We start from the raw sequence: 14,374 nt of genomic DNA, 5'->3' as shown, positions 1-14,374 counted from the left end.
TTTGTCTGATCTTCAACTGTGAATTAGGAGCCAAACTGTTCAGTACAACTACATGGAGGACATTTTGAGATATGTTTGGTCACTCAATAACATTAACGCACCTCAAGAGGGGTCCATGCTCCATTGGGTGTAATAGAAAGGGTCCTAGGATGCTCAGTGAGGCCAAATGACTGAGATGAAACTTCAGTTTTACACTTCAATAACTCCTTTTAAGTAAACTCTTAGTATTCACAGCAAAAATGGAACACATACTGCAAAGTTAGTTTCAGGGAGTATGAATTGGTGTGTTCATCAAGTATAGAGCTTGATTTTTTGTCATATACTGCCATGGTAACGTATCTCTTAAAACTGTCCAAACTGTATGCACTTCACCATTTGCCACAACAAGCAACTGTGATCGGAAGTATTTTTTCTAAAAAGGCAACACAATCTAAACACGGTGGCACCTTCTCACTATGTAGGGTATGATAGTGTAGGTGGGGCCTACAGTGACAGCAAGATACACTTCCTCTTCCTATGGTGGTGAAAACACTGGCCAACCAGAGGAAGATCATTCTGAAAGCACAAACGGAAGAAGCCTTAGAGCTGCATGCTAATAAGTTACCAAAAGAGTGGCAGTGTGAGCACACATTGCAGTTCAGGTTTCCTGTCCCATATACTTTATTGTTTATTCATGTGTATTGAAGTGCGACCCTGAGGACAGATGATGAGTGTGTGGTATTGGTAGGATCTGTCTGCTGTGGTGATAGTATAGAAATGGAAGAAGATCAAGTGCCAAACAAAGATGTCTCTCAACCCAAAGGTGAGTACAAAGAAGTATTGCAATGTACTGAGGTTACTTTTAGGAAGTTCCACCTTTCACTTCATCAACAGGATATGTTGCACCTCATGTTTATGTGTAGGGTTTTTTTTGCTCCTTTGTCTTTATAAAGATTTTTGAGATACACATGTTTTAGTTAAGATGGTTTTAAATGGATAAATAGTCTCTTGCTGTGTGCTGATATTACCATTATGACATAGGTACTGCATGTCGGTGCATTTGTACATCGCAAATATGCCTGGATGTTCTTTGTTAACGTATCTTTCAGTTTCTGGTGCTCAGCTGCATCATTATAGTCAAAGCAGGATTGGTGAACTTCCTCAAGTCTTTCTTCATTTTCTTGCATGCCCTTTTACTGGCCTATTTTCATTTACTATTTAGATATACTTTTCTTCAAGCTCTGCAAAAAGCTGAGATTATTAAGACATCATTCAGCTTGACAAACATAACATCTAACCAGAACTTTTTTTGAAAGATGCCTCTTATTTTTTATTTATCTGATTTGTTGTAATGTCTTTAATTCACAAATTTAAAAGTAATTGGAATAAATGATAATGTTGCTGCTGTGAAAACGGTGACTATAAGGAATTTAAATGGAGGATGCTGTTCTGTAATTCTAACTTGCTGAAGTATCTTACCTGGCTTCAATCATCAACCGTCACAGTAAACCATCATTGGTGTGAAAAACAAGGACTCGGTGTGCACTATGGGACGTGACTCAAATTGCAAGCAGGATGTGGTTGACCAAAATGGAGACGTATCTTACTGAGAGAATGTATTTTCTCATTTGTTGCACCAGTTGTAAATCATCAGTTTTTAATCTTTTGGTGTACATAACCCTAACCTACAAAGTAAAAGTCATTTAGAACTTTAGAGCAGGATAGGTTGAGCTATTGTTATCAAAAAGCATAATTTTATTTAGGTCAGAAATGGAACGGAAATGCTGTTAAAACATGACTTCAGCAGAGGAACTTGAGTGTGATTTCTGATGTGTCTTTTAGCAGAATCATTTATCTTAATGCAGTTTTCTCCAGAAGTATATTTTTATATCTGCCTGAGGTTTCTTCCTGTTAAAAGAGAGTTTTTTTTTCTTGCCACTGTTGCTCATGTGGGAATGTTGGTTCTCTTTAAAGTTAAAACCTGAAGAGTTCGGTTTAGAACCTACTCTATGTGTAAAGTGCCTTGAGATAACTCTGTTGTGATTTGGCGCTATACAAATAAATAAAGATTGATTGATATTGTACATTTTAGGCATTAAGTTGATGCCTACTGTAGAGAAGATCAGAAATAGACGATGGGTAGAATAACCAACATTTGAAGTGATCACTAGAAACTAAGCAGGACAGAGGTCAGAGCTGCTCCCTATCCCAATTACATTTCTGCTTGCCTTTTGGCATTATAAAAAAAATGTAATTACATTCTAAGTCAGTCTGATAGCATGTAAGATTTTTTATTTCTTCACCACAACTTTTGGTTTGGCCTGAAAGGTGACGCATTTCTGTTTATAGAAGAAAAATCTGTGTGTTGTTTTGAGACAGTGTGTATATGTGGTGTGCACTTGGTGGTGAGGGTCAACCTTCAGGACCTTGCACCGTGTGCAATGGTGTTAAGAATGAAATAGTCAAACCACCTTCATTCATTATGAGGCTTAGCTTTTCCTTTTCCCATTTCAGACGTGAAGAAAGAGCAACATGAACCTAAACCAAAGCGTTACAGTGAAATCTTCAGAGACTTTGATAAGCTTGATTTATCTATTCTTTCTTGGTAAGTATTTTACATTTTCAAAGCTGTTATCCATCAACAGGACCTCAGCCAAGAATGCTTTCAGTATAGAATATTTCATTTGGCACATATCACAAAATGGGTTCTTAGAAAGATCAATGCTTAGAAGATCAATGCTCTTTGCAGGAACAGTGTATTTCTCTGTGTATCTACTCTAATTTTATGAAAACCCCTGTAGCCACTGAAAAGCTCTCCTTTTGTGGAAGCACATCTGCCCAAATATTACTTTGAAGTAACATTCCCACCAAACAAACATAATGTGTGATTATTATTATACAATAAGAAGAGGTACAGTTACATTAATTTAAATTTAAGTGTATAAATAAACGTACTGCAATTTAAAATGTGCTTTAGGAATTTGTGTCCAATATTGACCATTCCAACAACATCTGTAGTCCATGTGTTGTTGTGTGGCAGACTTGTACATAGATACATAGCTGCAGGTAAATTGACTGTCTGTATACAGTATGTTCCTCAACAAGCCCTAAGCCCTTTTAGGTATTGCTATTTGACTGTGTGTTTCTCTCCCTATACCATACATATCCATTTCTGTTTTCAGTGAAGGGGATGATCTCTTGGCAGACTCCACCTGCTCAGAATCCACCTCTGCAGAAAGTGCAGCGCAACATGATGTATCTGTAAGGGATCAACACCTAAAATTGATCAAATAAATACTTCTATATTATTTCTTTCAACAGTATAAAACTATGTTTTATCAACAGATTCATTCAGAAGCCAATGAAGTAGATGGAAACTCAACAGGTATTATTTGTGTGTTTGTGTGAGGGTGTGTGTGTGATTGAAACCAAGGGATTCTTGTATGTTCATGTGTGTTGATCAGATGATATCAACAGTTAAGCTCTGCCAACTGGGAATAAGCTCCTCTATATGCTAACCCCTAGTCTGTGAATTATCATCATCTCCTGCACGTCAGCAGTGATGATGTACAGGAGCTGCCTTCAGTCTATTGTGCTTATTATTGTATCTTCTTCAATCTTTACTTCTTTTCATATAATTAGCCGTGAGTTGTAATTGCCATGTTGTAACAAGATTAGGATAAAGGGAGAGGATTAAAGCAGGAGACAGCTGCACTCAGTTTTTACCTCAGACATAAGGGGAAGAGCGAGGCGGTTTCAGTGTTATACAGGCTATGGTAGTAAATACATGGGAGACAAAAAAAATGACTACACTTACAGTCCAAACAGGCTTGCCACGTACTCCAACTTCAGTTTGACTGAAACTGTAGGTCACAGCACACAGTAGGAGATTAGCAATTATAGATAGTGTTTAAAGAACACTGTGGAAATACAAGGGTGGAAAGAGATAGCCAACTGCCAACATATTCTTGCAGTATCTTCTTATTTTGGACTGTAAATATGTCTTCAATTTATCTGCACCAGTTGAACAGCACTCACTGACACTGTAGCTCATTTAATGTAATTCCTGCTTTCATTTTAAATAAAGTTAATAAGTGTTTGGGTATATTCGATATCTTGTAGGTAATTTATAATCTGCTAACTAGGCACCAGGCACATACTAGAACATGCTCTTTAGCAGTCTTGTTTCATGGGTTTCAGTTGGTTGGGATTGGATACTCATCAACCCTTTAACCCCCTTCGTACAGTCACACACCAGGAGGTAAACCTCACTCGATGCTCCTCTAAATCCTGTCACTTCGCAATCTGTGCTCGGCTGAGCTAATCCTAAATCGTAACACAGGAGACAATGTCCACATGGAGGCACAGAATCTTCTTGAAGGTTGATTTCTGCAAATGCCGAGAGATCTCCTTATGAGGAAACAGAGGAAAGGCTAACAGAGGTCGTACTTGGAACGCAATCTGGTCACAAATCCGTCACTCTTCTGGAATTGCCTGTTCCTTTTATTTTATTTTATTGATTCTTTTTTTTTTTTTTGTGGATTTACCTTGAAGATACAGTTCAAAAGATCACCCTGCTTGGATCTTTTACCAATCTAACTGGATCTGGTGTCTACTTAAATAAATAAAAAAGATTACAGCAGAATAAAATCTGCATGTCTAAGTGAGGAACTAAAAAGAAAGAAGTTGGTGCTCTCTCTCTGGAAATGAGTGCTTGTTCTGTCAGAAACAGTTGACAACTTGCAACTGCTCTGCACACCGATAGAAGAAGTGAAAGTTCTTGAAGTGCATCTCTGCTCTAACCTTTGGCTAAGGAGACAATGAAGAATTGTTTTAACATGTTTAAATTGTGACATTAATTCGCAAAGTTTGTGCTGGAAGTGGAGTTCAGAGAAAAAGAGGAAAAGAGAAAGCGGCATGGAGAGCATTTGAGAGACCATGTGATTGTCATGCATACATCATCCACCGTGAGTTGGGGTGAGTCACAGAGGAAGAACCAGAGCGGTTGTCATATCAACGCCCTGCCTGACCACAATAGAGCTGTGACATGGCGGTTTCTGATACTGCACCATGGCACTGAGTGGTGTTAGAGACTCTCATTGCACTTCTTGTCTCATTCTAGCGGACTAGAAGTGAGCAGGTGTGAGAGGGAGGGGCCATGTGGAAAGAGAGGAAGAGGGGAGGAGGGAAGCTAGATAGCTAAATCTGTTTGTGATTCATTGAAACCCATGTCTCTCAGGTCACATCCCCATTTGTGTGAACTGGTAGATTTATTGAATGATGATTTTTTGGTCCAGCCAACCATAGTATATACTCTAGTATATATTCATTATCCGCACATGCAAGTGATAAGAACAGTGTTGAGAGATTTGCTGGAAACTGCAGGGCATTTATTCTGAGGAGCATATTACTTGCCATATGCAGTCACTACTTCCTGTTTTGGGTTTGTGCATACCTTTTTAAAAGTATTGTTTGATTTTTGATCTTCATTATCTTGTCTGATAAAGTTCAGGAGGAGGGGATTTCCACTCCAGAGTAGATAGGTGTTTCTTTGAGGCTGGAGGCTGTTTGAATCCTGGAGGAGAACTATGGGGTGTAGCGCAATGGACACACTGTGATCCCAGGGTGTAGCTCCTAGTGTGTGGAGCCTATAGTGATACTGATGTACTCCCTCTCAGCCCAGGATGCAGACCTGGCCCTCTGTCGCTGCGAGGATGGAGTGGAGACAGCGCTGCACTACGCCAAGATGTGGTGCCGTTACTCGAAAGACCTCCTGGGCTGGATGGAGAAGAGAATTAACTTGGGTAAGTGCAAATGCAGCTGAAAAAAGGAAATAGAAGTACGACATCCCTATTTTCATCTGTAGTGTCTTTATCAAGAAATCTGTGCTTGTTTTGTTGATTCATTTAAAGGTAGACTGCACAGAATCCAGAAATAGATGGGAGGATTAAAAAATGCAAATGTGCTGTCTTTACATGACGTGTCTTAAATAGTTAGACCAGATGTTAGTTGCGAATTTGTGAATGAGGATTTGTGAATTTGGAACTGTAATTAGGCATACAGACATGGTACACATGTATTAAGTAAGGCACATACACATGACTACAGTACACAATTTGTAACAAGATCATCTGACTTCAGGTCCCGCCCTATTGCATCCATCAACAAAGAACTAGTACATGTTTTGAGGGTTGACCAGTGGTGGAGCACAATGTTGTAACCTGCCATAACATGAATTGTCTATATTTTTTTATTGTGAGGATGTCTGTGGATGGTGCAGTTACCCCAGTGAGCTACACATTGCACACACGCGTACAGAGAAAGGATTAGAGGGCAGATTAGCAAGCTAGAGCAGGGTAAAAAGGGGGAGACAGGGTGCCTTTGGAGTATATAGACAGTGATTATCCTGGTATCAGCCTGCACAGGTGCCCAGTGCCCTGACTGGGATGCCAAGCACGCAAGTTTGTTGGTAGCAGGCAACAGGAAAGTCTGTGTCATCTGTGTTAAGAGCAGTGTTAGGAAATAGCAACAAATGAGTAAATCTGGGTGGAGACCAGCCGCAAAGTTGACACTGAGCAGCAAAAAACACTAGCAACAATAGTGCGCAGTCAGTTTTTCAAAGGAGCAAAGCAGTTCAAGAGCCACTGTCCAGTACTCCTAGTATCAAGTTGGAAAATAGCAGTCTAATAGATTATCTACCAACCATTTCCCAAATTTAGACAAAACGCACTGAAGATGAAAACATCTGAGGTCATTTCCTGTGAACAGTTGCTGCAAAATGCATAGCAACGCAATGCAATTCCAAACAGATGAGTTTCACTACAAAGGTCTCAATCTGACTGACAGTCCAGTCATACCTGAGCTCCTGGAGGTTTGATGAGCTTTTTAGAAATGGGCAGGATTATCTGAAGGGATGTAGAGTCTGTATCACCCATTTGATCCAAAATGGAGCTCCAGGTATTGTATATATCATATTAACAGGACTCAATGCCAACAATTATCAGTATTAAGATCCCAGTTTAATCTCACAGTCAAACTGATTTTCTGTGATGCTTTGTTTGTCTTGTCTTGATGTACAGCAAGTTGTGAATAATCATACGATGAAGAAAAATGACTGAATCTGGATTTTTGTTGATAGAACAAGAATTCGCCAAAAATGTGATGAAGACAGCTGAAGGAGCGAAAGCCAATATGACGCAGCAGGTACAGCTCGTTATTACTATGTGTGTTATTGATTCTTACAGTAGAGTTGTGTTCATAACAGTTTACCTCTCTCAGCTGTATTTACTATAGAAAAAGCTGTTCTTTCCCCGCTGTAGGAAATGATGCCCCTGCAGTACCTCTACACCATGGCGCTAGAGCAAGACGTCAAGAACAGTTTGAATTCAAAAAAGATTTATGAAATGATGCAACATCGCTGTTACCAAGTACGGTTCACCCACACATACAAACATTTTTTTTTAAGTTTTAGCAAATCTTCTCTGTCTTGTGGACATTAGTATGTAGCCTCATGTTTAATCCAGTGTTTCTGTCCCAAAGTCTTTGACTGCCAAGAAAAACGAGATTGACAAGTGGCGCAGAGAATTCAAGGACCAGTGGGCAAGGGAACAAAGGAAGATGGTAAGTGAATTAGGATTCTTGTTTAGGACTGTAGCCAAGCTCAGTTTATTGCACTGTCAAAGGCTATTTTCTCAGATTTGAGATACTGTAATTGACTGGATACTTGAATGAGGATTTAATGCTAAATATATTACTGTATGACATAGTAATATTTCTCTTTTGACCTATTTGATACAAGATCTAGTTGAATCTATGTTAAGACCACTTATGGCACACGGTAAAACAAAGTCACCCATGATGTTTACACCCTATGTATCTCACTTGTGTGTTTTCAGAATGAGGCAGTGGTAGCTTTTAAAAAGGCTCGCCATCAATACTTCCAGCGCTGTGATGAGCTCGAGAAAGCTAAAGCTGTCACAGCTAAAGCTGTCGATGACATAGCTGGAATCAAAACACTGGATAAGAGGAAGAAGTCCAAGGATGAAGCCCACACTAAGGTGCTTTTTTTCATTCATTTTTTCACAGTTTTACTGTGTTTTAGTGGATTAGGTATTGAGGCAGTACTGTCTGTTTTCCTTCCTTGACCCATGCTTGATGGAATAAAGCAATTGGTGATCATATAAGTGGTTTTATTTCAGTCGTGATCTGAGTTGTGATTTAAAACTGGTAAATAACTTTGAGAGAGCTGATCTGCCACCTATAGCCACTTTTGCATTACTTGTTGTATGTTCACAAAATCCAGAAAAGATTCTGATTTTAAAAGATCTGCCATTACCTATTGCAGTACATGTGATTTTCCTTATATTGATCTAGTGAAAGAGCTGAAAAATATTGTTTCATAGTGTCTTTATGATGTTTCACAGTATAATAAAATAACAATAATGAACCTGTTTCCTCCAGATGATTGAGGCAGAACTTCAGTACAGACAGAGTGCAAGTGACGCCACCACTCACTGGGAGGAGTTAGTGAAGGTCAAAGAGAGGATTATTTCTCACATTCGGAAGCTCATCTGTCAGGGAGACACAGTGCTGAAGGAGGTTGGTATGATCAAGGAACTAAACATATGTCAAAACTTTGAATACACCTTCCCATTCCCTTAAATGAAAACTTCTAACTGGTACTATATATCTAGACAAATTGTTAAGTGCAGCTGTCTTGAAGCATACATGGTCAAACTGGGTTGTGGTATAAATCTAAAATGTATGGTAGTAACATCATGCATTTATTTTAGTTACCAGGTCCAACTATCTGACTAACAGCTATTGCCTTTTTCAGAGAGGGAAATTACAATTACTAAAACATGTCAACTTATGTTTATAACAAAATATTTACACATATTGATGAATTCCAGTATATGATTCAATAAAATACGTTTTTTATGGTTTGACACTTTTCCATCAATAATTGAATAAATTAAAAGAATTGCTCTCATAAGTTCATCACAATCATTTTTACTACATTAAAAACAGCATTTTGTACATATCCTTTGTGATACGATTAACACTTATAGCAACGATAGGGGCGTTAACAGGAAATCAGCTGTGCAGTATTCTGATATTGTATATGACACTCATCTTACTGTGTGTTGATACTCTCTCCTCTGTGCATCAGGCCACAGTCAACATGTTTTACTACCAGCGGCAGCAGACAGAGCCTGTCCCCCTCGGCTATCACAACCTGGAGATGACATGCAGGTCTCTAGAGCCAGGCGAGTCCTACCTGCTCTACGTTCTCAGCAGACGCCGCCCCGAGCAGCCTCCCCAAGTCTTCGCCTTCCAGGAGTATTTCTCTCAAGCCAAAGGGTACACAGCTCTTTAAAATAATGTGCCTGTTCAAGGCTAGTAACTATATGAATACCCAGTGAATGTCCAGTAAATATACAACTTCACTAAAATGTTTGTCCCAATCCTGGATTTCAAAGGAAACGAAAAACCAGCAACCCTCACAGCTTTGTGTATGATGCCTCATCTATGACAGATGACAGTCCAAGCAAATCATCCAGTGATGGCAGTAAGAACTCCCCATGACAACAATATAATCATATCAAAAGATGGTTGTATTGCTCTTTCTAATGTGTTTTGATGCACTTTAGGGAAAACAGGATATGGTGACAATGACAGTTTTGGAGGCAGTTTGGAGTCTCTATCTAGTCCTGGTAGGTTAGAATCTAACATTTGTTACTGCAACTTTTCCTTCACATTCATTGGAAATCCTACAAAGATTAAAGTGTGCCACTTAATTTTGTATGTTTCTGTTCTGTGGGGACGCATAATTGAAGCTCACACTCAGAGGAGGCTGCCCAAAACCTCATCCACTTTGACAGTGTCATCAGACGACCTGGACGAACGTGACCTGGCATCAGAATCAGGTTTGTTACTTCCTTTTTATGCCCCTGTATACATTTTGCAACCTTTCTTAACCTTGCCCAACCGTGTGCATTAAACTTCATGAATCTATCCTCTCCCTGCAGATTACTTTGATAGTCAGCCAGTCAAAGTGCGCAATTTTGCTGTACTGACACACCGACTCAGGAAGATGAAGAGCAAAATGGGCAAATGCAAGCAGTGTGAAAACTACATTGTTGTTAATGGGGTTGAATGTGAGGAGGTATGGGAGACATATACTGTATTGTAACATGACGTTTTAAGAAGAACAGAAGAGCATGAGTGGTTTAAGAAAGACTGTTCATGTCCTGTTTCTGTCCCATTTTAGTGCGGGCTGGCTTTGCACAGGAAGTGTCTGGAGGTGTGTCAGCTAGAGTGTGAGAACAGAAAGGGGACTATGTTCGGAGTTGATCTGTCTCTGCTACTACGTGACAAGCAAGACCTGGTGCCCTTTGTGGTGTTACACTGCACATCTGAGATAGAGAGCCGCGCCCTCTCTGTTCAAGTACTACTTACAAACCCATTGACTGAAATATAGATAAAAGATTGTTAAGTCTAATAAGTTTGATTTAATAACTATTTCCTGTTTTTGTTTTCCTCTGAGGGGGTGTATCGTGTGAGTGGTTCCAAGCCTCGCATCCAGAAGCTCTGTCAGGCCTTTGAGACACAAAAGGAGCAGGTGGACCTCTCCGATCACTCACCACATGACATCACCTCTATCATTAAACACTTCTTCAAGGAGGTACAGGAACCAAATGACCTTAACTGAATTATAGGATTATTATATTATTATGAATAGAAGAGAAGGTTTCAGATTAAAGATCTTTTCTCTCTGACCCCGCTTTTATCTCTGCCAGCTTCCAGAGCCCCTTTTAACCTTTGACCTGTATAGTGATTTCATCATGATGGGAAAGGCCATTCAACACCTGAATGACAGGGAGACAGCACCAGACACTAACGACATAATGGAAATCGTTCACGACCTGCAAGGGATACTACACAAACTCCCTCCATATTGCTATAACACTTTGAAGTACATGATGTGTCACCTGCAAAAGTGAGCATGCAGCTGAGTTACAGACTGAGTACTCTCCACCATTACATGAACTTCCCTTTGGCTTCTATATCACACCTTGCCCAAGCTGTCAATGAATTTATCTATTTTTGTCTTCACAGGGTTTCATTGAACGAAGAGAACAAGATGTCCCCCAGCAATTTGGGCATTGTGTTTGGCCCAACACTCTTGCGCCCTCTAGTGTCTACAGACGTATCAATGATTGCTCTGCTAGAGAACAGCTACCAGGCTCTACTTGTGCAGTTCCTCATCGCACACTATGACAAGATTTTTTGTCTGCTGCAGAGACCCAGTACACCCCCTCCACCAGTCCCCAATGCCCCTCTTCCAGAAACCCCTCCCAGAGCCTCCTGCCCTCTGGATGGGGAGACTAATTCTGGCCCTGAACATGAAACCCCCTCCAAAGAGCGTCCACAGTCTCTAACAGTAAGTTCTTAGGTGACAAAACATTCAACCCCAACACAGCTAGATTGTTAACTAATTTCAAGGGTTTTGAATGGTATCCTTCATATGACTGCTGCTTGAGATTAGAAAGGATCAGTAACAGTAGTTTGGCACATGTATGACAGTACATGTGCACCTTAGCTACTCTTCCTGATTAATTTAACTGTTGTTTTAAGAGCCTTAGTACCTGGCACCTTAACTTCACCTTTATTCTGTCAGGATTAACATGCTGTACACCTGCTGATTTTCCACTGCTCTGCTTGCATGAACTCTGACCTTCTTCCAAGCTTTCCTATGTAGATGTTTCACTGCTGATGCTTAAAATCAAAGTAGAGTTTACCAAAAGCACAAAAGTACCTGTCCTTCAGGGCTATGAAGGAGAGTTAATACAATAATGGTAGTTATCTCACAGTTTAAAATCTCCTGCAATTTGACATTTTTAGCTAGCTATTGTGAAATGGTCAGAATCATCCCAAGTAGTGATACATGGCCTTCCCAGTATTAATTAATGTATCATATACTGAAGTGCTGTAGTATTTCAGGTTTAGACATGATCTGAAATCCACCACTCAACTTGTATCATTCCAACAGACTCGAACAATCAAGAGAGAGTCAAGCGAGGGTTATATATCTGACAAGTCTTCATCCAATGAAGCAGTGGACCAGCTCAGTCCTGAAGCCAATGAGAGAGCAGGTAGGCGGTATGTAGTGGTAGAGTGATAGATAGTTACTCCTGATGAAAATGTGTACATAATGATAGAGATAATCAACAGCAGTGATGTCTCATATGGTTTATAGATGTTGTTGTTAATGAGTTAAAAATTATAGTTGCAGCTTGTACCTCTGACATGTTTTAATTAATCCTATATGAGATTGTGTCGGTAGAAGACATGCAAAATGGTCTCATAGACAGGTGGTTCATGCCAGTATAACTCAGTATCCTGAACACCAGATAATGTGGGTGCAGAGTGTCTCAAGGGTATGTCGTAGTTCCGATTTTCTTCTGTCATTATACATTTCCTCTAGTTATTTTAAGATATAGGACTTCCTTTTTTTGTCTATTTTGCTGATGTGATCATCTGTAAAACAGGGTAAGTCAGAGTCAGATCACTCAGCCGTTGTTTAGGGTTCAGTCAATTGAATTACTCACTGATAAAGATTATCATAATTTCCTTTACTTTTGAATCTTGGTTACATGGTGACGATGCATCACAATGATGTAAGTTGGGGTTTTTTTTGCTATCTTGGTATCATTTCTTATCCATTTCCTTTGCTTTACTCTTGCTCTTCCCTCTGAGGCTACAACAGCACACAGCTTCAAAGTTTCTAATTTCAGCCAGCTGCATGAATGTATCAATCTCAAAGGCATTACAGAGGAACAGTTTTAAACTTCTATTAATCACTTTCAACACAGTGTAGGATGTTGTTCCAGTCTGCACATTTTGCTTAAACCACCGGAAAAGAGGAGTTTATTTTAATCAATAACCTGTATTTGTATTACTTTTATGATTCACACACTTGTTCTCCCTCTTCTGCCCCAGTCCTGGCTATGAGAGGGGAATCAAGTAATATTCAGGGTGAGCCGGTGAGGAAACCAGACTCTGTTTTGGTGACCCAGCCACACTATCGCTTCACCAGACAGCCTGTGAAATATTATCGCCATAACCAAGGAACCCGACTCTCCAACCTAGGTCGGGCAGCCAGACAGCCTGCAGCCTTAGCGCGGAGCCATCCGGGGAGTGCAGACAGCAGCCGCAGCTCCTCTCCAGAGTCAGGAGCACAGAGACTTTCACAAAACTTAGACGTCTCCTGTGAGAACACCTGCCAGCCACATCAGGCCATCACTGTGGCAGAGAATAAAGTGGACCTCCCACTAAGCCCTGCCAAGGTTGCGCAGTACATGCTGGGACTTGATTCAGCAGTTACATCAATTGCAACTGCGACACCCTCTGGTACAACACAGGAGTTCTCACAGGAGGCGGTGGTTTGGTGTCATTCTGATGTGAACATAAAACAATCCAATAACAGACAGGGTGCTGGCCACAGTAGGGCTCTGTGCCAGTCACCAAAGTCACTTCCTATTGAGCACAAACTGACCTCACCTGCCCAGAAGATCCTGTCTGGTCTGAAGCTTAAACGCAGCCAGTCAGGGAAGGATGAGCAGCTCTTCGTATGAGGCAATAGAGATCGGCCGACAATCAAGACTCAGAGTGGAGGATGTAAAATAATTCATATTATTGACTGACTGTAAGGACTCCTACTATCAAGAATCCATGATGAAATGCTAATACATTTTTGCATTTCACCTGCAACACAAAATTTGTCTTTAAAAAGAAGTAGTTTGATAAAGATTCACTTCACAAACAACACATACAACATTTGAGTCACTCTGTAAGGAAATGCAGTTCAAAAGTTCAGACTTGATTCTTACTAGGATGCCACAGCTTTATTACCACTAAGTTTCATGTAAATTTTGCCCTGTTGATCATCCAGCTATCACTCAGATCAGACAAGAGAGGTCATTGTAGCCTATTTATCTGTATGATATTTTTAGTGTATAAGAATGTGAGAGCTGGTGTTTCAAGACTGCAGTTTTTGTTGTAAACAAACTGTAATGAATATAAGATTTTGTAGTACATGGAAAAACAAAGATATGCCTTAATTGGTGTCATAGTTATGTTAATTTTTTTTCTTGCACTTTTCCTATTTTAACACAAGGGGGCGATCTTCTCTCACTGTTATGGGAAAATATGCCAGACACAAAAGTAAAAGGGCAATAAACCATTTATTTCTAATTACAAGAACTGTGTTTTGAGATGTCACCTTTTCTGCACCCACTTCTTTCTACTTCTACTTATCTTTAGACTTGTGTTGGTTTGCAGTGTGATGGCAAATACATCGAGACAGCATTGCCTAGTGTCAAGATGGAGT

At 40.0% G+C, this 14,374-nt stretch overlaps 1 protein-coding gene across 1 annotated transcript; it reads left to right on the top strand.

The window, feature by feature from the left end:
• The first annotated feature begins 584 nt into the window (after positions 1–584).
• Positions 585–14,238, top strand: gmip (GEM interacting protein). The gene is made up of 21 exons (XM_053339246.1): positions 585–802; positions 2,494–2,584; positions 3,162–3,240; positions 3,325–3,364; positions 5,658–5,783; positions 7,118–7,182; positions 7,299–7,406; positions 7,519–7,599; positions 7,875–8,036; positions 8,440–8,577; positions 9,152–9,342; positions 9,462–9,550; positions 9,633–9,695; positions 9,819–9,908; positions 10,011–10,147; positions 10,253–10,429; positions 10,529–10,666; positions 10,782–10,981; positions 11,101–11,425; positions 12,035–12,137; positions 12,985–14,238. The coding sequence occupies exons 1-21, from the start codon at positions 757–759 to the stop codon at positions 13,617–13,619; spliced, it is 3,084 nt and encodes a 1,027-aa protein (XP_053195221.1). The 5' UTR covers positions 585–756; the 3' UTR covers positions 13,620–14,238.
• The last annotated feature ends 136 nt before the right edge of the window (positions 14,239–14,374 follow it).

The sequence above is a fragment of the Scomber japonicus genome, chromosome 18 (assembly GCF_027409825.1).
Source record: "Scomber japonicus isolate fScoJap1 chromosome 18, fScoJap1.pri, whole genome shotgun sequence".
NCBI classification, from domain to species: Eukaryota; Metazoa; Chordata; class Actinopteri; order Scombriformes; family Scombridae; genus Scomber; species Scomber japonicus.
This window is presented reverse-complemented; position numbering and strand designations above follow the sequence as displayed.